The sequence below is a fragment of the Tyto alba genome, unplaced genomic scaffold (genome assembly GCF_018691265.1).
Source record: "Tyto alba isolate M040663 unplaced genomic scaffold, T.alba_DEE_v4.0 Super-Scaffold_42, whole genome shotgun sequence".
Classification (NCBI taxonomy): Eukaryota; Metazoa; Chordata; class Aves; order Strigiformes; family Tytonidae; genus Tyto; species Tyto alba.
Window position 1 is genome coordinate 5,797,023 of NW_024881318.1, and position 24,318 is coordinate 5,821,340.

Here is a 24,318-nt window from a genome sequence, read left to right on the forward strand (position 1 = left end):
ATACAGTCCGTGACATAATTTCACACAGCTCAGGACTATATGTCCCGTGGTGGTCTGAAAGTGCTTGACCCCATACGTGATGAGGTCTAGCCAGCCCACACTAAGGAATGATTTTTCCAGCCCTCCACCAAGGTGTGGTGGTCTGAGAGGTTCCCAGTGATGGTCTGTGACAGCTGGGTTGTTAGGCAAGGTAATGGAACGGGGGCAAAGAGCTGCTGGACCAGACTGCTCACGTGATGCTGGTGCAGCTGTAATGTGTTTCTGCTGGTATGTAAGCAAGAAGAGAGCCTGTCCCATCACAGTCATTTGAGGGCTTTTTGTTTAGAGCCTGTTTTGATGGAAGAGTGCATTTTTTGAAAACTCTCACTTGGGCTTTTAAATTCAATGCCTTATCATTCCTTGAGGTTTTCGTATGTTTTGTATTTTAGACACACCCCCCCCCACCCTTATCTCCCTCTCAGGTTCACTGCTTCCTCCTTCCATCTCTAAATTGCTGCTGCTGTCTGTTTGCATGTGCATGAATTCATAGATTCTCCCTAGTCTGATGGATGTCCTGAGAAAGCTCTATCAAGGATGGTTGGGAGTTATTTGGTATCAGGAACTTTGAAATACAGGAGGAAATGTGCAGGATGTCATGCTGCTGTTTTTTGCATGTTGAATTTAGGAGAGCTTTGTCACCACTAGCAGCTGTCAGAGTGGTGAATTTTCTTCTGATCAAGGGTATGTGATGGAAGACTACGATGAACTGAGCAGAATGAGCAAGTAAGTATGGCCCAATTTTTTGCAGCATCGGGAAGGACTGACCAAAGTGTGAAAGGTGAGATGCAGACCAAAATTAACAGCATGTTTTAGAGTGTTACGAGCATTTGAATTGTGTTCTGGACCTTGGGTTAAGAATGGGCCATAAAGATGGGACCAAAGATGCATGTCTTATAATGGGTGAGGAGTCCTCATTGTCGGGACAGTGTGTCCCCGACGGAGGGGAGATACTGGACAAGTAGAAGAGCCAACATGGAAGTAAGCAAAACTGGATTTTGACTTTGTTTCCTGTACATAAATAGTAGCAAAACTAGGATTTGGAATATATTTTAGAGTTACTTCTTTCAAGTCCTCATGCTGTGCTGGGAGGACAGCACGGTTCCCCTCTCCTTTTCCCAGAGGCAAAAGCCCGTGACAGTGAGCTGAGTTAATGAACACATGCCATGTTCTCTGGCAACACCCACATTATTGGTGTCCTTGCATCTAAACTGAGAGTTGGGAACATTCATTTGATTATAGGTTTCCCATAGGAAGGGCTAATATTGTGAACATGTGTCTGTCCTTATAGTAACAAGGGGCTTATATTTCATGGCATTAAATCAATCATAGAAGCTATCCAGGAGGACATCAAATAAAAGTAGTATCTTGCAAGAAGACAAAATTACATGGATTCAGCAGCAAGATAATATGTAAAATAAATATTGCAAGTAAATTGTACGTTCATTTCCTTATCTCTTAACAAATACAGAAGTTTGAGGCTTATTTCCTAAATAATTTGCATTCAGCAAGGTAGTCAGAAGACCTAACCGTTGTGGATTAATGGCTTTTAATAACCCAGTACACTTTGCCACTTTGAACTGGCTGCAGAAGGGTGTTAGCAGTCCAGGCTGGAAAAGGCCCTGACTTAATTAGCATTTTATTCATACCTGTATGAATATGAGCAAAGACACACCATCTTTGAATGCAGTATGAAAAATTGTGAAGAGCTGCTTACTGCTTTCAGAACTGGATGGCCAAAAAAGTGCAATGGGAAATCCACATGCCTGAATTGGTGTACATAAATTCAATATGTATACACCACTGTGTTGTCAACTTTGGTCATGTCTGTACTGTATGTCCCCCAAATTCCTGCCATAGTATGGGCAGGACTTTCTGACTTTGCGTCTGTTTTACTTGTTGGGAGAGCCCCAGGAGAACCTGTGGAGGTATCTCCTGCTACTCTGTGAGTCCAGAGATGGTCTTGCTGGGAGGGCTGGGTTCGGTTCCACATAAGTTGCATTTAAATATGGCTTAAAACCCTGATGTGTGGCCCGAGGCTATGCCCACACAAATACTGCCAGCTTTCACTTTGCCCCCAGGGACCTGGAGGAGTGGGGATTGTTGGGGTCCAGGACTCTCATGACACTGGTTTCTCACCTGGGCATCATGTCTGGCTGGATCATGATCAGTGTTTGTTTTTTTTTCAATTTGTTGCCATCAAATATTTGCTTTCCTGAAGTGAATTTGCTGACAAAATTTCTGCCTGTCCTGCAGTAAAGGTGATGAGATTGATATAAGCATCCCCTTTTTGTCAGTAAATCACTGGGGTGCTCAGCATGCTTCCTCCTGCAAGGAGTGGGTTTTGGTCACTTCATGAAGTCTGTGGGTTTTCTCTTATTTCCTTCAGACTTTCTCCTGGAGCTGTGGGCAGTGCTATGGGAAGCGAAATTCCATTGTCAGGCACAGCTTTAATTACTTCCTAAATTGCATTTTTCAGTGTGCGTGTGTAGGGATGGTTAGTTTGTGTTCAGGTGTTGGTGAAGGAGTTGGAGTCAAAATAAGAGTTTCTGCTTTCATAGGGCATGTGTCTGACCAGGTTGTATCACTGGTCCCCAGTAGTAACCGGCATTTGGCCATCCTGGAATGCATGTTGTCCACTTCTACACAACCCACTGGGAGACTCCAATCCTTCTTTAGCCATTCTGGTTTCCAGATTTAGCAAATTCTGCAGGGAGGATTAAATCAAACACAGAAATCATCAAAAATGTTGCAACGATCTCATTTTCCAGAGGAGTACAAATCTCTTTCCTTGCTGTTGCACAGGTGAGCTGCAATTTAAGAAGTTCAGGTGATCAGGCCTTGATGGTTTTTGGCTTCTTGAGATTTGGGAGGGGAAATCTGCAGTCTCCAGGCTTGGTTTCCGGTTACCTCTCTTGTCTCATATGAAGTTTGGCTCTTCCACTATAGTAGCAGTACCTCTACCATACTATCACCCTGATTTTCTGCAGTGATTTATCTAATGGCTCATTAATCACCAACAGCTTCCCAATTATATGGTTCCATTGTATATTGGGTTGGTTTATAAACTGTAGGCTGGAATCAGTAGCAATAAAACAGATGAAAAAAAAATGCTCAGGAAGATGCACTATTGTGTTTATTAATATAAATTTATGTTCCCTCCCCCCAGCACAAATTTGCATTTGTACTTACGCAGCTCTATACCCAAGTGTGTCAGCATGTGAAATAAAACTGCTTTCTCTTTCTAATCTTGATTCATAAATATTTTAATGGAAAGCTTTTATGGTGGGATTGCAATTCTGTAGTGGGATTAATTAGGCAAGAGCCACTTTTTCTCCCACCTGTGCTGCAAGCAGCACTCCCATTTCTCTTTACCCTGATTCTTCTAATTCTGTTAGCTGTTTCTAATGGAGGTGGATGCTCTTCCATGTGGTAAAGCCGTGGCCCACCCATGGGTCTCTCCCAGCTTGAAGTCATCATGTCTTAGCTGCCTATGCTGTGGATGGACCATGGCTTTATTTTGGTGGGAGATAGACCTTTTGTTCACTGTGTTTCTATAAACCAGAACTTCTAAATACAGTAGGAGGAAAACAGGAGAACCTGCCAGGTGCTGCTAACCCTGCCCATGTAGTGATTCTTTTTCTCCACACCACTTGTGGGAGAAAGCCCTTTGATGCCAAGTCAAGGGGAAGTTTGAATTAAATGCAGACTTTTATAAATGCAATTAACTCAACTTCTTTTCCTTTTTTTTTTCCCTTCTTATTGACTTTAAACTGTGAAAGGGTAAAGCATCAAGTTAGTTTCCAGCAAATTTTCTGCTTCAATAACTGAATGTAAAGCTAGGTAGGCTTTTTGGTCTCTGTTTTAGTTACTGAAATCTTTTTCAAGCTTGTTTGATCTTGGTGGAAATGTAGAGCCAACAAAAGACCAGGTGATGATGTTAGAGATAATAACCTGGCAGCTCAAAGCAGATCGGTCTTAGTGTTTGAAATTAACTTCCAAGTGATTTCTGCAAAGTATATGGCTCCTTTATATATTTTTTTTAACACTGGGTAAGTCCCACCTGCTGTTCCAGTGCCAAGTGAAGGGCTGATGCTGGCTTCAGGTGGAGAATGCTTTTGTGACTGGAGGAGGCCATCACAAGGAAAGGGTTCATGTATTTCCTTACCACTACCCAATGTGTCTGTTCTTATCGCTCCTTCCCACTCTGTCATATATCTAACCGGAGATGTGCATTAGTCTTCCATTTATTTAAAAAAAACTAAAAACAAAAATAAAAAAAGAACACCCCCCACCCCCCTAAAAAAAAAAAAAAAAAAAGACAAAGATGCATATCTGTGTTTGAAAATGAAATGCCTCTTCTTCTTTATTAAGTAATGATAATTATTTGAAGATGCTAAAATTAACATCTCTGGGGTTTGGTGTATGTGCACCTCCTTTAAGCTACTTGCATCAAGCTACATGGAGGAGGGGAAGGAGACATTTGGGCAGGAATTTCTCTCTTTCACGAGGGCAGGTTGCCAGTTGCTCCCCCAGACCTGCACCTCCAAGATAAGGATAAAGTAGAAATAAGGTTTTGTGAATCATGCCCTTTCAACTCTTTTCAGCCTTGAGACAAGGATTTACACAGCATTTTACAAAATTATTTTTGTACATACTAATTAATGTAATTAGCTAAAAGGACTCCTGTTGACTTTTAATGTCTTGGTCAATATGAACTTCTGGGAGAGGGAAAGCTCAGTGGTTTCTGAGCCAGTGCCATATTGATGAACGTGGGCTGAATGCTTATGTCCCAGGGCAGTTTTATCTTAGTATAATGGCACCCCCTTGAGCTGCTTGCCTCATTTACCACAATGCACGTGATTAAGAACGGAAGGAAATCTATTTTTGAAAGGAGGTTATCCAGAAAAAAGCATCTCTTAAATGCTGCTCATCATGTGAGATTTCCCATGTTACTGACGTGATAGTGAAGATCCTTCCTGTCTTTTTTTTTTTTTTTCCCTTGGTTTTCAGTGCCTCAGTACATGTTCTGTTAAGATTATCTGAACCAAAAAAAAACAAATTTACCCAAATAAGACCAATAAACCTCTGTGTATCTGTAGCCTACAGACCCTTTTGGAAACCTGCTATCTATGGGGTGAAAACAAGGTTTTAATTTTGATTCATACAAACAGCTTTAACAGATAAATTTTCCAAATGTTACTGTCTGAAATATTTGCTACTTGTGAGAAATGCCATGCTTGTACACCAGGATAGAAGGGATGTACAAGCTGTCTACAGCAATGAGACATCTCTTGAGTCCTTTCATGGTAGTGCTGCAATGCTGCGACACCACATTTCTTCTCGCTGCTTTCCTTGTGTGAAAATTTGCTGTAGAATGTTTGCATGTTGTGCTTTTTCCACTTAAGTATGCAGAGCTTTCCTTGCCAGGGAATAGCATCTTCTACACCTCTTTTCAAAATAGGAGGTGTGTATTGGCTTGGTCCTTTTTTTTTTATTGACTGAAATTTTAATGAAATATTAAGTGATTTTTGTTGTTGTTGTCTATTTTTTTTTATTATTATCTCCAAAAAGAAAAACTGTTTTCTAACAGACATCAAAGCCAAGTAAAATCTCAATGTAGCAAGTGTTCCTGGTCAGGCTGACCATCTTACATCTCTCATTTGTAATGTGTTCAGCACCCCATTAAAGAAGATAAATGAGTTCCCTGCCTTTTATAACTTAACTACCACTCCACCCCCCACCCCTCCACCCCCCTCCCCACCAGTCTGTTAGAAAGAAACTTTTAATATTAAAGTGAGATGAAACTTTTCTGGACATTTTTGTGCTTTTGGATGGATACAGAGGAAATTTGATTTCATATGGATGTAATGAAACAAACATCCAAGGGGTGTTTGGACTGAAAGTTCCTCTGAGGAAAGGCTGATGCATTTGACTTGATTGAGGAGACCCTTGACTGAAGTAAAAGGAAAATAATTTATTTTAGACCAGTGGAAGCTGCTTCAGAAGGAAGGAAATGAAGAAACTTGTCTTAAAATTGTCTTATTAGTGAGATGTGCTAGAATGCGGAAGATCTGGAAGAGGAGTGAGTGGTTCCAAGCTGTCAGTATGCAATAAAATATGGGGTTGGGTTATGTTTGCACTGTGGGTTGGAAATGCATACAGGCTATTCCAGCTCATAAATAGTTATTTTCGGGGGGGAGGAAGCAAGGAAGCCAGTTGGGAGCTGCTAAGGAACCACTCTGTGCTTTTCATTTTAACCCCTCTGTGTTTGGACACCTCTTCTTTACCCCTCATGTTGATGTCTGCTCTCTCATTTATCCTTCCTGGTCCTTGTTTCTCCTCCCTGGTTTTTAAGCATAAGGTTTTCGTGAGGATTTGAGCTAGCTGGTCCTTTGCAAAGAGGATTTGAGCTAGCATGGTCTTGCATCTTTTCCTTGCAATCATATAGGAAACAGTTTAGCCATACAGAAACAAAAACTCAGGCTCTGACTTCCAGGAGCTGGATTTTTTGGTAAAAACACTAACATTATAGGAATGATGGTAACCTGCCAAGAGTTTGGACTGGGTGATCTGTGATGGTCCCTTCTGACCTGAATGATTTTGGGTTCCCGTGTTGGCTGCGGTGTGTTGGGAAGGAAAGGGCTGCATGAGGACATATTTCACAGATGGGGAGGGAGGAGAAGGTCCACTAGCCAGGGGTGTCCTATGGGTCATGACCAGGGCATGGTTCTCCTTCACCACAGTGGAAAAGGAAATAGAATGTCATGACTGTGTGCTTTAAAAACCAAAAATAAATGAATATGGGTTCTGCGCCTTTTCGCCTTCTATTGTAAATGATCTTCTGTCTTTTTCTGGCCTCTTGTTTCCTTTTGCTGTCCTTTATTTCTAGCAAGACTGAGGATTGGGGGTATCTCAATGAAGATGGAGAGCTCGGCTTGGCTTACCAAGGTTTAAAGCAAGTTGCCAGGTCGAACACTTTCTTTTTTCCCATTGCTTCTTCTCCTCTCTCTCCCTTTCACTTGTCCTTTGGTTTCTTTCCCTTCCTATACTGTTGTCCTGTTGTCTTTTATAGGACCTCTCTGGGAGCAGCCGGAGGTAGCATATTCAAACTTGTAAGAATTGAGACCCTCCTTTAATTTTCAGAGGAGTTGTGATTCTGATTGGGCATTGCTGATGGTGGCTGTTGCCACTAATGCCTGTGCGGTGATTTGGTAAGGATTACATTATGTTAATGAGAAAACGTGTAATAAAGGTGTTGGGAAGCTGTAATCTTCAGGAAGCCCCCCAAAAAACATTGCAGATGTATGTTTGTTTGTTTTCCCAAATTGTGCTAACGTATAGCACATCCCTAAAGCATTTTCTCCCAGTCCTTGACTTGTCAGAAGTGGAATGTCTCTGCTTGTGTTGTGATGCTGTCTGCTTTGCATGCTCCCAGAGATTCTGCACTCTCATCCATGTGTTGCCTATAGGTATAAGGAGTAAGGTGTGTGGTGGACACGCAGTGCCACTTTTCCCCATGTCCTAGTCTGGTGGGGAGTATCCCAGCGGGACACACCGAGGTCATGCCTGCGACATCCGTATCTCCTGGGGATGCAAGTGATTCTGTAATGATCTTTCATCTCCAAGCTAATGAATGCTTAGAAACACAAATGGCAGTTAAAGCAAGGCAGAAGGACTTCTGGATTCTTCTGGTTCAACCTGGTGCTTGTAAGAGCTGATTATTAAATGTTAACTTGTTAAAATGTGCTATCCTGCTTTCCTGCAAGTTATGAGGTGCCAATATATGTGATTTTTATAAAAGATGTGCAATGAGCTGATTAAGGACACTATAGAGAGGAAAAGTTAAAATAAACTTTTGTATGAAGTGGCCTAAAGTGGTCGCATCCAGAGAGATCAGAGTAAAACCAGACAAAAGGAAAAATATCAGGGATGTTTCATTTGTTTTTCAAAGCAATGTAGGAACCCAAGTTCATAGAAGGAGCATGTTTTCCTGAGGGTGGTTAATCTAAACCTATATGAAGAGACAAAACTAAAATTAAGTATTTAATATTTATTTAATGGTGGACCTATATTTTCCAAGCCTATTAAGAATTATAACTCCTGACAAGATTATGAGGTTGACTGCATTACTGTACATGTTTCTATAGTTGGAAAACACACTTTTCTGTCTTCTGCTGGAAAATGGGAGTAGAGATTAGGTTGTTTAGATCTTCTAAAAACAGCAGCAATAAAAAAACAAACTGGAGAATAATTAGTACTTTTCATCCAGAAATCTTCCATAGAAAGCATGTGTTCTTTTATACACTCCTTAAGAGAAAAAACCTAAACCAGTCTATGCTTAATTGTTCCTGCAGGGAGACCGTTCACAGGTGTGAATCTCCATGAACTTCCTGGTGGACCCAACATAGTTCTAGCTTTTTCCTCACTGGCACAACTCTGTGTCTGTGCATGTCCTGGGTAAATGCTCAAGCTATCAACACCAGAATCTTCCTCACCTTCAAGGATTGCTGTTTGCATCTGATGCCAGAGGTGCTGAAGCCCCTGAGATGGATTTGTGGCTCTACCCAGGAGAGCACATCCATGAGCTACAGCAAGAACATGGGCTTGGCCATCCCTTCTCGGTTGTTCCTCCTCTTTGCCACCACCGTCCTGTGTAATCTGGGACTAACACTTTGTGGTTTCTGGCTTAATGCCCCCTTCTCAGAGTCCTTATTCCTTCTGGAGTCACTTATTTCAGGCTTCTTGAGAGAGCTGGTGAATTCACCAGGAGATTTCTATTTAGCAGAGGGTGGGGGACACCCTTAAAAACTCATTATCGTGTCACTTGCCAGACTTTTCAGCACCCCCATCAGCACAGGCACGTACAGGAGGGCAGTTAACATCTCAGTGACAAATTGTGCTTCCACTGGATTAATGAAGGCATTTGGTATTAGCAAATAGCTGGATAATGCACTAAATAAATGCCTTACTGATGTATGCGTTTCCCCTCCCTGGGATTGTCCTTGTGCATGGGGCTGGAAGGAGACCTGATGTGTAGAGAAAGGGCGGTTGGAGAGGATGGCAGGACAAATTATTAGGGAAAAAGCTGAGTACCCACCTAAAAGTGGGAGAATGGCTGTTTTTGGTAACTTCTGTCAGCTGTGTGTCATGGTGTTAGTATTTGTATGTCATGGAGTTCAAGGAAGCAAGTTGTCTTCCCCCTGCTGAAGAGTCCTGGTGAATTGGGCAGTGATGATGAAAGCTGAGAGCGGGAACTGGTCATGGTGACAGAATTGCCTTGTGCATAGTTTTCTATGGGTGGTTTATGATGAAAATTGAGATATGTTTGAATATACTTTTTTTTTAAGCAAAAATAAATGGCAGCACTACAAACAACTAGAAGGAATGAAGGGTTACAGCTTCTGCCTTTCTTGAAATTGCAGTAGTAGCAAATGAAGCCTGTGGCAGTCCAGCTGAATGGAGCTATTTGCAGGATACACAGTTCAGTTTTCAGGAGTAAGAACTGAAGTTTGAAATGGGGTGGTGAGCACAGGAACAAATGCCCTTCAAGCTGAGCTTTTGAAAAAAACCCACAGGTGTTGATCTGTGTTGCTTTCTTGCCATGCATTTGCTTCTTGCTAATGGGAAGAATAAATGAGTTCAAATTTGTGATATGATTGCAGAAAAAAAAGGTGTTCTGGGATTTCATGTTTTTATTCTTCCCCTTTTTATAAAAAAAAACAAAAACAAAACCAAAATCAGAACAAAACAGCAAACTTTTGATCTCATGTCTCTAATTTCAAAAGTATTTAATCTACAGTATAACAAATGACAAACTAATATGTCAGTAATAGCTGTAGCACCCCTTTGTCAGGGTTTTATAGGGAGTTGACTTGGAACATCTCGCAAGTTGGCTGAGTTTGAACAGTCTAAGCTCAAACAGTGGTTACTACCATGATGCTGAAATCACAGGCTGATCAGTGTGGTCCTTTTCTCAGGTTGCTGGAGTCACAGCTCCAGTGTCAGAAACAAGAACATGTGGAGGAGGTAGAAGCTCTGAAAAAACAGATTCGTAAATTGAAAGAAGAGCTGGAGAGACAGCAGATGTCTTCAGAGACCTTCATGGATTTTGGACTTCAGAAAGAAATTACACGTCTTACCAATGAAAATCTGGTAAGAGACTATACTGAAAACCTAGCCTAAGGAAGAGGAAAAAAGAAACAGTTTGAGAGAAACGTGAAGGAAATGTGAAGGGGAGGAGAAGGCACTGGGGTTTCTTCCAGGCCTCCTAAACTCTCTGTAGAATCCTTCAGCATCTCCCACTGGTGAATTTGGGAGCTTTGATACTTGGCCTTGAACTGTTGTTCAATGGCTGTGTGACCCTTGTGACTTCCTAGGTACATATTTTTTAATTTTTAATCTTTTTTAAGCCTGTCTACTTTGTGGTACTGCCTACCAAATGAGATCGCTGGGGACCCCTATAATATGTGATGATGCACAAAGACATCACAATTGTTTCTTCTTACTTTTATTGGGAATATTTGGAGGGGGGCGGCAGTTGCCACTCCAAAAACTTGGTCTGGCTGATCATAAATTTTCCCTTTCTCATCTCCTGTATCTGTGTGTAAAGCCTGGAGTGAACATTGGCCCCTCCTGAGCAGGTGAGGGTTTCTTGCCTTTCTCCACAACTCTAGTGTTGGAACTGTTTAAATATGATTAACAGCCAGGAGTAAAATGCTTTGGGTGGTGTGTTGTGAGTATTGCCTGCTGTAGGCTACCTCAAGAAAAATCAGGCATGCAACATCCACAGTCTTTGCAGTGTAGGTAAGGGTCTCTCTGAGCGATCCATAAATATCATCGCTCTTCTACCAAGATGCTCACATGGTGCTTTGACCAGGCTGCTAAGTGACTCTGGCCTCAAACTCACTCCAAATGAGTTTTCTTGGATTAGTTGGTTGTTTTTTTTGTTTGTTTAACCCAGTGCATCTTCCATTCTTCAGGATCTTAAAGAATTGCTAGAGAAGATGGAAAGTAATGAAAAGATGCTGAAGAAGTGGCTGAAGGTTTACATGAAGCGTGCCCATGGAGTTGAAGGTGACTTGGCTGTTGGTAGACATTGCAGTGGGGGAACAGTACTCTGGTTTTCCTTTTCTGGCCTTGGAGTGCTGTAGGTTTTTCCCTTTTCCTTTCTGTTGAAGTAAGATTTTGCTTTTTCTGGCACTGAACTAGCAGCAAGCACTGAGCTCATCGTTGGTGTGACAGCAAGGAACCAAACGTCCAAATGAAGCTCCTGGGTCATGAGTAGGCTGCCTTTGAGCAAGTACATCCATGCTGCTGTAGCTTTAGCTTGTTACCATGTTTGAATGTGGTAAACTTGGAAGAGGGTTCCACAAAGTGGAGAGCAAATGCTTGCTGGCGGTGTTAGTCTGACCCTTAGTGTGCTGGGGTTTGGAGGGTATTTACAGAAACCTTTTTGCTTTCATTGCTGTCAGTGCTGTGATCCGGGCAGAGATACGGAGGGAAGACCAATGGCTAGCAGGCAACTGCTCTGATTTGGAAATTTTGAGAGGGAATTAAAGCTACTTATGATTAAAATATAAATGTATATTCTGCTTGATCAGAAAACACCTCAGGTGTGACATCGATGTTGTATAGTAGGAGCTTCCCATTTCCTGGAGATGCTGTGATTAATCATGTAACTTTGTTCTCACAAGCTAATTTCTGAAAGCTAGGCATTAAGTGAAATTAAGCTGAGTAACTGGCAGGTTTCCACAGCTAGTACAGCTGGTGTCTGTCAGTGTAGCTTGCATGCAGCAGGCTGCTGTTTACTGCAGCACTTTGCACACTGGTCTCTTCTGTTTTATTAAACTTTTTTGGAAGCACAACACTTAGTGGTGTGCCACTGTAGTTCTTCCGATTTATGGCCAGCCAGAAGATGTGATGCTTAGGTATTTTTTCACTGCCTGGCTTTTTTTTTATCTCTCTCTGTGAAAATGCTGCACTAAAAATATTCCTGTGGGGTTACAACCTTCTAGCCTGTGGTTCCTTGGAAAATAAAAAATTACTTCATCTTTTCCTCCTTAGCTCCAACTTTTGCACTCTTTCTTTCATTCAGAGTCAGAACTACTGCTGACTGGTAATTCAGGACCTGTTTTTTTTATATTTGTGTAAGTCTGTGAAGCCAATGACATTATTGGAAATTTGATATATGATGCTTTGACTGGGTGTCTGCTCTAAGGCCAGGGGAGGACGTGAATAGTTCTTGATCACCAGGTACCACCTTTCATCCTCTTTTTTCTTCACAGCATCCCTAGACACGGTACCAGAAGAGGGGAGGCAGCATGAGCGTTACAGGCAAGTTGCTGTTCAGAGGAAGGAGAAAACTTTTCAGGGCATGTTGGAATATCGTAGAGAAGACGAGCCACTCCTCATCCAAAACCTCCTTATAGGTGAGGAACTTGCTTTGCTGCTGTGCTTGGCTCCTTCTTCTCTTGACTGGTTGATCTTCAGATAGGCAAATAGATCTTCTCAAATTAATCCCTTCTGGGGCTGCACATTTATGGCGACAGCAGTTTTGGTAGGTAAAGCAGCACAGCACTAAGCAGGTAGACCAGCATGGGTGTAATCCTTTGGGGCAGCAAAAAATGGAAAATGCAAAAAGGAGCCTGCAGTTTTTAGAACAGGCACTAACTTCTGAGCTTCATATGATGTGGTAATAGATGGGGAGGGGTTAGCAAAGGATAAACCTTGGGGATTTTGCGCAGCAATGGAACAAAGGTAGTTTGGTTTAAGAGATAATAACAGATAATGGATAACAAGCTCGTGAGTTCTGTTATGCTGGAAGGTCTGATCAGAATTGCTTCAGCATCCTCTTATTCAGTGCTGTTAGAGAAGTCATGCTAAGGGTTAGTATTTACCATCACTGTTTGAACACTTTTTACACACTCACTAGATTCTGCTGGGGTTAAAGAGCAGTGCTCGCCCACTCCTGTAGTGTTTGAAGTTCCCCTAATCAGACAGGCTTTTTCCTTAGAGACTGCAAATTCCCACAGCTACCATTAGGATTCAGTATCTTGAGGGAAAGAGTGATTTACTGCGTCACTAATTCAGAGGGGTGGTTTATAACCTGTGGGACGTGTTCCTGAAAGTTTCAGGGAGCTTTTCTGTAGGTTGGTTGTGTGGTGCTTGGGCAGGGTTTTACATGGTAAAGATGATCTAGTACTACTTTGTGCCTAAGGTATAGTGGGATAGTGATAGTGTCTCAAACCTCAGTGCAGACAGGGCTACCCTCACGAGCCTTAGTGCTGTGGCTCTTCTGCTTTGGCTAGCCTCAGCAGGTCTGTCTGTCCTGCAGCTGGACCTCTGGTTCTGTGTCCACGCTGCAGAGGGTTGCAAGCTGCAGAGCCAAAATCTCAGCTTCCCCAGGGCTGGGGGGAGAGGGGTTTGCCTGGGTACGTCTCCAGCTCTAGCATTCCCTGCTTCACCTGGCAGTTGGTGAATTTTAAGAGGATTTTTAAAAACAAAAAAAACACCAAACCTTCTAGATCTCAAGCCTGAGGCAGTGTCTGCTGCTGTTCCCTGCCTTCCTGCCTACATCCTCTACATGTGTGTCAGGCACACAGATTACATCTGTGATGATCAGAAAGCGCACTCCTTGCTCACCTCCTTCATCAACGGCATTAAGACTGTGCTGAAGGTAGGTGTCAGTTTTTTCTTGTCTTGGGGTTGAGATGGTGTAAGATGGTAATAACCATGCCAAACCGTGTGATACTCGGCTCTCGTAGTGGTTTTCAAACCCAATGACTCTTACACCTTCCCTTTTTAGAGAACAAGGAGAATTACAATCTTAGCAATAAAATTGTTTGCATTGCCAGATTTAAAAAAAAAAAAAAAAGTTTGTAGAGAACAAATGGCTAATACTGCCTACCTGTAGAGAGCTTCGTGATTCTAGGTGGGGAAATTCAAAATCACTTTGTTTTGCTATGCCAGTGTTCTCACTGAAGCAGGGGGTCTCACATGTTTTAATTTTCTCCTCCAGACACACAGTGGCAGTTTTTGGATTACATCATTTTGGCTGGCAAATACATGTCGTTTCCAGCACTGCTTAAAGCAGTACAGTGGAGAAACGGTAAGAAACTAATTGCTGATCTTGAGTATGTTGGCATTACTCGAGGAGGGGTCTTCAGGTCTCCTGGGTCTAGTGACTTCCCTCTGGCTATGATGTGGGGTCATCTCTGACTTCCTTTTTAATTTGGATATAACATGAAGCAGCTCCTAGCATCGCAGAATCAGAGTGGTTTGGGTTGGAAGGGACCTTCCGAGGCCATCCAGTCCAACCCCCTGCCACGAGCAGGGACATCTTCAGCTCGATCAGGTTGCTCAGGGCCCCGTCCAACCTGGCCTGGGATGTTCCCAGGGATAGAAACATCCCTTTGGGCAGTCTGTGCCAATGTTTCAACACCTTTAGACATAAGGAAGAAACTTCTTTATGATAGTTTGAACTAGACCAGAGGTTCGTGGAGCATTGCGCTGAGACAAGACATCGGAGGGCTGAAACCAGGACCCTTGCAACATGACTCGTAATAGAATATTTTGAATTTCCTGGCCAGCCATGCACTTTGATTTGTCTGAATAGAATTTCTTTCTGATAGGCTGTCTTGAAGGCTGTTCCCCTGGTTTTAGTAGGTCCCACAACTTTTCATTAACCAATAATTTCAGAGGAAAACTGTTGCAAATCTTGCAGTTTTATTCTGCCCATTTCTACTGACTTCTACCGATTTTTTTTTTTTTTTTTTTTTTTCCCAGTTCTGTTCAACTAGTTCAAAATAACTACACTTTGAGAGCAAAAATGTGTAATCATAATGTAAGATTTAGGAAGGAAATCCTCTAATTTCTTTCCCCCTCAGTAATATTTCATAAGTTGAAATAGGTTTTAATATAGCAGATCCCTTCTGACAAAATCACATCATCACAGTCCTTTTAGTATACTACATGCTGCCATACTCATAGCCATATGGTCTGGGTAATAAAATTTTCAGCAGAGCCAAATTATGTAATTTCTCATTTAGTCTTGATTTGTGTTAGATATATTGAGCAATCAACCTTTAAGAATAAAGAAAAAAATTACAGTGGAATTAAATTAACTACTCAGATCATTCACAAGATAATGACTGATGTGCAATACCTTAGTGCTGAATTTCAAAGACATAAATTAAGAAGAAAAATAATTTAGATAATACTTACACATACTTGTGCTCCTGTTTGCCCTCTTCTGCCTGGATCGTAACATTACATTTTAAAGAAAATCCTACAAAACAAGAAGAGTAAAAAAACAAACAAGGAAACAAACAAAAAAACACAAACAAACCAAAACAAAAACAAAACAAAACAAAAAACCAAACCAAAACAAACAAACAAAAAAAAAAAAAAACCAAAACAAAAACCAAGCAAAGTTAAATTTCATATTCTTTGCCATGATTTACTGTGTTAAATGAACCAACTATTTTCAAATGTATTTGATAACTCAGTTCAGAAAACAGAGGGGAAAAAATCTTTCTGAGCAGTTTCCAAAATACTGTTATCTTTAGTTTGAAATCCAACCTGTTTTTAACAAAACAGGTTTAAAAGAAAATCCCAAACTAAATACAATCTTCCAGTGCAAAGAGCATGACACTTTTTCATTAGTTGGGAAACTGGAGGAATTCTGAAGTCTACTCAAATTGTACGTGTTGTATTTTTGCATTTTGCTAGTCAGCAAACAACAAAATTTGCATAGTTCTCATTTTGACACCAAACTGATAAGACTGTATGAGCAGGCAATTAAAGCATCTGTGTTAATTATAAAATTAAGTTAGATCACATTTGTTTCTGCCAGCAAAACTGGCATTAATGTCTGAGCCCAGAAGTCAGGGCTACAGCATCCATCAGTTACTTGGAGAGATTTCCAAACTTCAGATCAGTTTAAAATGTTGTCACAGCATATAGCCTGTGGTCATCGTTTATTTTTTTCATTTTCTAAAATCTCATTCTCAAAATATTTGTTTTCCCATAAATAAATGTGACTCACAGGGATAAACAAATAGCTAAAAAAAGTTTCTCAGGGCCTGAAATGTCATTTTCTAGTTCATACATATATATTGCAATTAATACAAATGTTGCTCCTTGCTAAAGCTAAAATGAAAAACTGCTTGATGGTGTTTTTCTTCAAACAGCAGCCCTCTAGTAATAATTTATGAACAAAGGGCTGAGTAAATCAAAGGTGATTTATGAGTCTTCATTTTTACACTATAATAGAAAAGAACTACTTTGGTAACATATCTGGATATATTGTACTCTAAGTTCTTTTTTTTTAATACAGTGATTTTACTGGACTGTAAATAGATGGAATAATGAAACCAGGTGTTTTAATCTCCTTCTCTTCAGAATTTCGTGACACAAAACACACCTAAGCAGAATGAGCACTGTCTGAGGAACTTTGACCTGACCGAGTACCGCGAGGTGCTGGACCACCTCTGTGTCCAGATCTACCAGCAGCTCATCAAGATAACAAGGCACATGCTCCAACCCATCATCGGTAAGTTCACAGCATGTTAGCTTTTAGGAGGGTATTTTTTTTTGCTGTAATTATCTACTCTGAGTGTTTTTCAGACCTTTGTATGGTGCTAGCATGACTTCTCCCCAAAGGAAAAGCCTGCAGTTGATAGAGAGGCATATGGTACAAAAAAAGTCTTAGTTTGGAGCAGGTCCTTGTGTTAGCAGTGACCTGGAGTTAGGGAGGCAGACCTAGATGAGTTTTTATTTTCCCCCATGACAGAAACTAATAGGGATGAGGGTTTTCTTCCCCCCATGATAGAAGATACCTCCTTCTCTGTTGAGGTAGTGACAGAGATGGGGTGGTACGGGTAGGTCCATAGAAACAGCATTCCCCTCCAGACCAAGTTCATGGTTGAGCTTTTTCTAGGTGGAAATGCGCATTATGAGTGAGGAGAGAATTCGGAAGAGGAAAAAGAGACTAATAAAGTCCTTTTTGCAAGGGTGAGTAAGTAACAAGCTCAGTATGAGTGAACAATGTGCTGCAGCAGCAAAGCAAGGCAACAGGATGCTGGGTTGCATCAACAAAGGCATCACCAACTGAGATAAAGAAGTTGTTATCCACTATGCCACCCTTCTCAGCACTTGTCAGGCCACACCTGGAATACTGTGTTCAGTTTTGATCCCCATTATACAAAAAAGCTGTGGCCAGGCTGGAGAGGGCCCAGAGCAGGGACACAAAAGTGATCCATGTTCTGTGAAGCCTGCCACGTGAGGAAAGGCTGAGAGAACTGGGTTTGTTCAGCCTTGAGAAGAGAAGGCTTAGGGGAGACCTTGTCACCATGTTCCAGTGTTTAAAGGGTGGCTACAAAGAAGATGAAGACTCCCTTTTTACAAGGAGTCACATGGAAAAGATGAGGGGTAATGGGTACAAGTTACTCCTGGGAGATTCCATTTGGACACAAGAGGAAAATTTTTCATAATGAGAACAATCAGCCACTGGAACAATCTCCCCAGGGAAGTGGTGGATTCTCAAACATTGGACACTTTTAAGACTCAGCTGGACAGGGTGCTGGGCCATCTTGTCTATAGGGGGTTTGTGCCAAGAAAAGTTGGACCAGATGATTCTTCGCTTCCAACCTGGGATACTATAATTCTATGAGAGTTGCCTACTCAGCTAAATCTGTCCTCCTCCTTGCTAAGCTAATTGAGGGACTGTTCTCAGTGCTTTACATTTTCTAGCTGCTGGTGTTTTCCTTGAGCTCTCGGCCTGGACTCCTTTGTATCTGGGACTCTTTCACTTTACACTCCAAATGTCATTGAACAAATTCTGGCTGTATCAAACAGCATCCCTGCCTACCATTGCTGCATGTACGTCCTGCTCCTTGCATAAAGTTGTCCTGTTCCTCTATCAGTTAGTCCGGTTGTAATAATTCTATTAATCTACCTTCATTTCTCCCAATCCTTTGAGAGAAATGACTAAATGCACAATTTAAGGCTCTGTGGTGGGTATAGAGGGAGAATTGATTACAACTCAAAGTAGAGCTGTTCCCCATTTCTGCAGCATTGTGATTTCTTTATAGTAACACCAAGGCAAAAAAGTGTGATCTTAAAAGATATTTTGTGTACTTCAACTATTTCATATTATCACAGTAAACTAGCAATTAATGGATCTGTCCTGCTTTCAGACCTCCCAGCATCCATCCTGTTGCATCACTGAGACTGCTCCGTGTTTATGACTGCCCACAGAGGGATCAGTTCTTAACTCTAGTGACTAACAGGTGAATTTAGGCTTTCTGAGCTAATTTTTTTCCTGCCTTTTTCAGTGCCTGCATTGTTGGAAAATTACAGTATCCAGGGATTTTCTGGTGGGAAGCTGATGGGCTACAGGAAGTGTTCCTCCAACACGTCACGTTGTAACAGCTCCTACAACTTAGACAAACTCATTGACCAGCTGACCAGGTTCCACCGCATGATGTGTGACCACGGTACAGACCCAGAGATTGTGGAGCAGATCTTCAGGCAGTTATTCTACATCATCACTGTGGTTGCCCTGAACAACCTCCTGCTGAGGAGGGATATCTGCTCGTGGAACATGGGCATGCAGCTAAGGTGGGACATGGGCTTGGGGTAGGGATGTACCTGCTTAAGGAAGTTTTGTTAATTTTATAACGTGGGGGAAAAATGTGAAAATAAAATGCAATGGTGTAAGAAAGGGAGAAACTTGATTCATCAGGAAACCAATGCAGTGGCAGTTAAAGCTAACCCCCACATTGTGTAATGCCTGTGCAATGCATTTTGCTGTGCCACTTGTCAATTAAATGCACATTATAGTAATTATCTCTGGGGTGGGCTTTCCCCACTCTTCCTTCACACAACCTGAGCAGGAAGGCTGCTCAGCTCGAAGACTGCACTAGATGATGTAGGATGGACTGAACATTGGGATGGAAAAGTCTCTGTAGTTCTCTCCTGCTGCCACGTCTGCTGGTTTTAATGTTAACAAGTGTTGTAGTGTCAAAGGCTCCGATTCTGCAGGTGGATCTTAAAGACAAAGCCCACTTGCTTTGTGCAGCGCCTGTGGCCTCTCGTGAGCTGAGACACGTGCAGGCAGGCGGCAGCACAGACCTCTGCTGGGCTGGGATCAGGGGCCCGCGTGCCCCGTCGCTTTCTTGCCATAGTGTTGTTAGTAACGATCAAAGTTTGCAAAAGACAGCTAGTGCCAACCTGCCAGAAAGGGGTGGTGAATATTTATCAGCCCTGGCTTAAGTCTATCAGCTTACCTCCCAGTGTAAATGATTTAAACCTTCCTTTTGCTGCCCTCTCCCCTTCCCACAGTGGATCCTTTGTGTGTTCCCCTTCAGCCTGGGAGTAGGCACAGGCAAAGGCATTTTTTGTGTAGATATTTTCAAAGGTCCTTGGGTACCTTGCAGGATTTTGTTAGCCTTTAAAAGCTTGTTAAAAGCTTAATTTTAATTGGCTTTTGAAACTTAAACACATCTGCATGCTGTAGAAAAGCACATCCCTTGTGCTGTTCAGCTGTTACGTGGCTCATTTATTTCTAAGGTACATAGAGTATAAATTTGGCTTTGAGTTGTTGAGTATTAAGCTTTGGTCCCATTGTATCTTGCCATGTGTATCACAACTATGCATCACAGAAAGACACACATTCCAGCACTACAACATACCTTGAGTCTCAGAGAGGATTTTTGAGATGCTACATCTTATCTCTCAGCTCACATCTTATCTTGGTTGTTTACCCAGGTTCAACATAAGCCAGCTGGAGGAATGGCTGCACGCAAAGAATCTGCAGCAGTGTGGAGCAATACAGACTTTGGATCCCTTAATTCAGGCAGCACAGCTTCTGCAGCTGAAAAAGAAAACCTCGAAAGATGCTGAGGCCATCTGCTCCTTGTGCACATCACTCACGACCCAGCAGGTAGGGAGCAGGGCAGAGATTTATGCCAGGGGCTACCGATAATTCAAGGAGTGGGAAAGTTTGGTCTCCTGGTGCCAGCTCTTCACTGCCTGGACTCAGCATGCCATTCCCATGGTGGGGACAACTTGTCCTTTTCAGGACTGATGTTAGGTACTGACCCCTGTCAGAGGTCGTCACTGTGGTGGCTCCTCTCTTACAGTGCCACTGATGGTGCTGGAGCTCCAGAAACCTGCAAAGATGAAACCCAGCCCTGAGGAGTTCATGGTGTAAGTCAGACACTTGGGATTTTAAATCCACCTGCTGTTTTTTGCCAGGGTCTAAACTGGCTAGGTCTTCAAGATGCCTACCAAGGATTCCTATTTGGGGCAGAAGGTTGAGAACTGCCCACCTGGGCTGACTGGATCTGACCTTGAACTTTGAGACTCCATTCCAGGGAGATATAAACTCATGTTTTCTGCTGCTGGATTGCCTGGCCTTAATTTGATAATGTCATAGGAAGGGAGAAGCGAGAGGTGTGAGCTGATCTCCTTTGGTTCCTGGAGATCCTTTCTCCTGTATCTTCATTTCAGTCTTGAACGTGTTCTTAAGAGAGGTGTGGCAGGGGAGGAGCAGAAGTGAGGGAGTGTCAGGATAACTGTTGTAGAGGTGACATTGGGTGCACTGGGAAGTGGTCAACCACGTCGCCATGTGCCCACTGAGTGAGTCCCTGTATAAAATCTGTTGTTCAAGTCTATTCCCAGTTTAGGAACGCTGCCACAAGATGTGATTTTTTGATAGGTCAGTAGAGGCTTACCATACCTTCCAGCAGGCAAAGGAACACCAGGATGATACTTGTGCTACTTCTGCTTCACAGTAGTGTCAAGAGCGACTTGTTATGGCCTTATCAAGACACAAACTGTTAGCAGTGCTTTGCATTCCGGAAAAGTTTGGCTTCTCATGACTGTGTGTAATCCTGTTTTCTTTTCAATAGATTATAAAGATACTTAATCTCTACAGTCCTGTGAATGAGTTCGAAGAACGTGTGACGGTAACTTTCATACGAGAAATACAGGTAAATTAAAGTATTGTAAAGTGGAGGAGATAGTAATGATTTAATACAGATGTCATTAGTACTAACTCTGGCATTTTGTAATAGACATGCTGCTGCATGTTCTCCTGAATTTAGTCCTTTGCATGTGCACATGCTTACTTGCAACCTACAGCTGCAGGGGTAACCAAGCTAGCTGTTAATGACAAAGAGCAGTCAGCATCTAAATTCCCAGCTCAGCTAATCCAATGCTGTTTAGTAGCAGCATGACTCAGAAGTAAGGTCTCAGGAGTCAGTGAAGCATTGGTGAAATGGAGTTACTTCCAAGATACAAGGCAGAAATTGGCAACTAAAGGAGAAATAACAAAATGAAAACCAAACATCTTTTAATGCTTGCAAAGAGGAGGCAGGAAAAAGAAACAGAAATGTATTCAACTACTCCTAGAATATGTCTCCGTCGCTGAGCAGCTGAATCAAAAGTGGTCTGCTGGTATCATGCAGTGCTGTTTTTGCTGTGCAGGGGGGTCATGTTGTTTCAAAGTCTTGTGTGTTGCGTCTTGGTCATGTAGAAAACATAGCCAGATTCTTCTGAAGTGGTGCTTCCCACAGTCTTTGTAGAATTTCTATAAATATTTGCTCAGAGGAAGGCTGCTGCAATAGAGAACAAACCTGTTTTTTGCAATATCTCTAGAATTGTGTACATTCTCAAACCTTTGATGTTAAACATGACAAATGTGAAGAAAAGGCAACAACTGATACTAAATTTGTTTTCTTCTCTCACACCTTATAGATGCAATTGAAAGAGCGAAATGACCCTCCACAGCTGCTGTTCGACGTGAAGTATATGTTTCCAGTTTTGTTCCCATTCAACCCCTCCTCCATAACCATGGACTCGATTAATATCCCTCCATCTCTCAAATTGGACTTTCTCAAAAGAATCTAATTAAGCTCACCTCTCCTACACAGAGACTTCCAGCGAAGAAAGAAAAATCTTTAAATATAGTTTGTGGGGAATTTGTCACAGATTCTGTGTTTGAGAAATGCAGATGCTCTTCCTAACATCATCTGCTTATCTTAAATGAATGATTGTGATCAATTCAAATTGTTAGGATTTTTTTTCACCGAACTTGTAAAATAAAACAAACCAACACTCTGATCTTACCAGGCAGATGTTGAAAGGGGCCAGCCACTCACAGAAGCAGTCATTGATTTTTTTTTTTGATTTTTTTTTTTTTCAGTAATTACCACGAGGTGTTGAGTTCTCAGTTACTGCGGAGCCACAGACCTTGCTGAGACGGGGAAAGGTGGGTTCCTGAGCCCATGGGGTGCTCTACAGTGATTCTGGTGGTGATCAGTCTGCAAACTAGTCAGAATGGCAATGCTTCTGCCACAGCTCTGCATGCCAAAGTGCAGCGAGGATGTCTGGCAGCAGCAAAAGCCCTGCTCATCCCAGCACTGTGAGCATTTCGCCCTTTCCACTTCCACAGTGGTCTTGTCCAAGTAGGTCTTAACTTACCTGCTTTTGTGGTTGCAGTTCCTGAAGTCTCAGCAATCCACGATGATTAAGAGCTTTCAAAAAAACCACCTCTCTGCATCTGACTGCTTTTAGTCGGTGTAAATTATACCCAAACAACAAATTTATGACCAAAGATACAAGTGAGAAAGATGCACTTGAAACAACAGGCTGTTTTCCTCAATTTTCAATAGTAAAGGAACAAAACTGTGCAAACTTACTATTTAACTGAAAAATCAGCATCTTGTCATTGCATATAAATATGATAATCTAATTAAAATTAATTGTATGAATGGTCACAAACCTTTTTCCTCTGATTCCATACATTACAGTTATAAATTGATTTTTCTGTTCCCTAAAGAAGTTCTAGCAATGAAGCTATTAAGTAAAACAGTGCAGAGGACATATTCCCCATTGAGTATACAATTTATTTCAAAATGTAGATGCCAGTGGTCAAAAATTTTCAAATTAAGTTGAAATTGGGAAAAAAAAAAAAATCAGAATATGTGCTACTACAGTGCAGTGTCTAGTTTGTTTGATGGGGGGGGGGGGGGTTGTGAAGTTTCATTACCTTAATAAGCAGAAAGTACAGCTGCTCCTGAAGTTGAATGATATAAAGGAGTGAATACTGCAGATTCAATACTACTGCTTACGAAATATTTTTCCATTTTGAACAAACCTGTAAACTATACTTAGAAAAATGCTTGTAATAGTCACTGTAATGTTCAGCTGTGGATTAAAAAAATTTGTGAGATAAACACTTCTGAAGCAATTGTGATTTTTTTTTTGTCTAAAATGGGAAGAAATACACCTTTCAGTGTTTACTTCTATATATTGGAAACATTTATATTTTAAAATATAAAAGTACTTTACAAATACAAATGAACAGACACAAAGCTTTTACTTAAGACTTTGAAAGATTTAGAAGTTATAACTTAATTTCAGAGGTGCTTAAATATTGTGAGCTAATTAGAAACCAACTGAATGGGGAATCTTACGGCCCTGAAGACCGTTGCCAGTGAATGGAGAAGAGAGATGCAGAGCCAGCCCTCGTGCTTGCATTTAAATGAGAGCAAGTGAATGGCAGGAAAATACAGTAAAACCCTCTGATATATATATATTTTTTTTAAAGGACAAAGCTGCATGTTGCTGTACATTCACTGAGCCCTAGATTCGTGAAATCATTGGAATTATGTACGGAAAGCAGTTGAATGATTTTATTATTTTTCTTTTTAATCCAAAATGGGATTGTTCACAGGAAAACATCTTTTTCTTCTGGAAAATTTATAAAGCTTGAGTTTCATCAGTGAAGGTATATGGCATCTTTCATTATTACATGGAATAAAAATTTTGTACTGATTACTGATCCTCCCATCTTCTGCCAGGCAGTCTGAATGGTTCCTCTAAAGTTTTTATGCACATAGGTCATACCTCAACATGCATTTCCAACCACTAGAACTCTGAAAGGCTCTTTCCATTTTTAAATCCTACCTCAACACGCATTTCCAACCACCACAACTCTGAAAGGCTCTTTCTGTTATCTCCTACGGCCAGCTGGGAGAGTGCAAGGGACATGGAGAAAACGGGGAGGCACGTCCTCCTCTTCTCCACCCAAGCTATGAAAAGCTAGAACTTGGCAGCAGGGGTAGGGCTGGGCCGGCCCTGTGCTGAGAAGCAGCCCGGGGTTACAAACTCCCATTAAAACCCCCGAGGGTTTTAATGGAAGGTCGGGAGGTGAGGGGGGAAGTGACTTGGCGCCGTGAGGGGGGGGAGCTGCCCTCAGGCCTCCCCGGG

The 24,318-nt window shown here is 41.8% G+C and overlaps 1 protein-coding gene and 1 long non-coding RNA gene across 2 annotated transcripts in view; one reads left to right on the plus strand and one right to left on the minus strand.

Moving 5' to 3' along the window:
* Positions 1-23,284, plus strand: part of MYO5B (myosin VB) — a 148,249-nt gene extending 124,965 nt beyond the window's left edge. The window contains exons 28-39 of the mRNA XM_042804532.1: positions 665-762; positions 6,929-7,006; positions 10,017-10,191; positions 11,019-11,112; positions 12,324-12,467; positions 13,563-13,714; positions 14,057-14,146; positions 16,441-16,591; positions 18,375-18,660; positions 19,810-19,984; positions 20,955-21,035; positions 21,802-23,284. Of these exons, the coding sequence (XP_042660466.1) occupies positions 665-762; positions 6,929-7,006; positions 10,017-10,191; positions 11,019-11,112; positions 12,324-12,467; positions 13,563-13,714; positions 14,057-14,146; positions 16,441-16,591; positions 18,375-18,660; positions 19,810-19,984; positions 20,955-21,035; positions 21,802-21,954 (1,677 nt within the window). The 3' untranslated portion in view covers positions 21,955-23,284. The remainder of the gene's footprint in view (positions 1-664; positions 763-6,928; positions 7,007-10,016; positions 10,192-11,018; positions 11,113-12,323; positions 12,468-13,562; positions 13,715-14,056; positions 14,147-16,440; positions 16,592-18,374; positions 18,661-19,809; positions 19,985-20,954; positions 21,036-21,801) is intronic.
* LOC122154636 lies at positions 21,381-24,129 on the minus strand. The gene is made up of 2 exons (XR_006166665.1): positions 24,016-24,129; positions 21,381-21,662 (listed from the first exon to the last, which is right to left on the minus strand). It is a non-coding gene; the product is annotated as an uncharacterized LOC122154636 (long non-coding RNA).
* Positions 24,130-24,318: the final 189 nt, after the last annotated feature.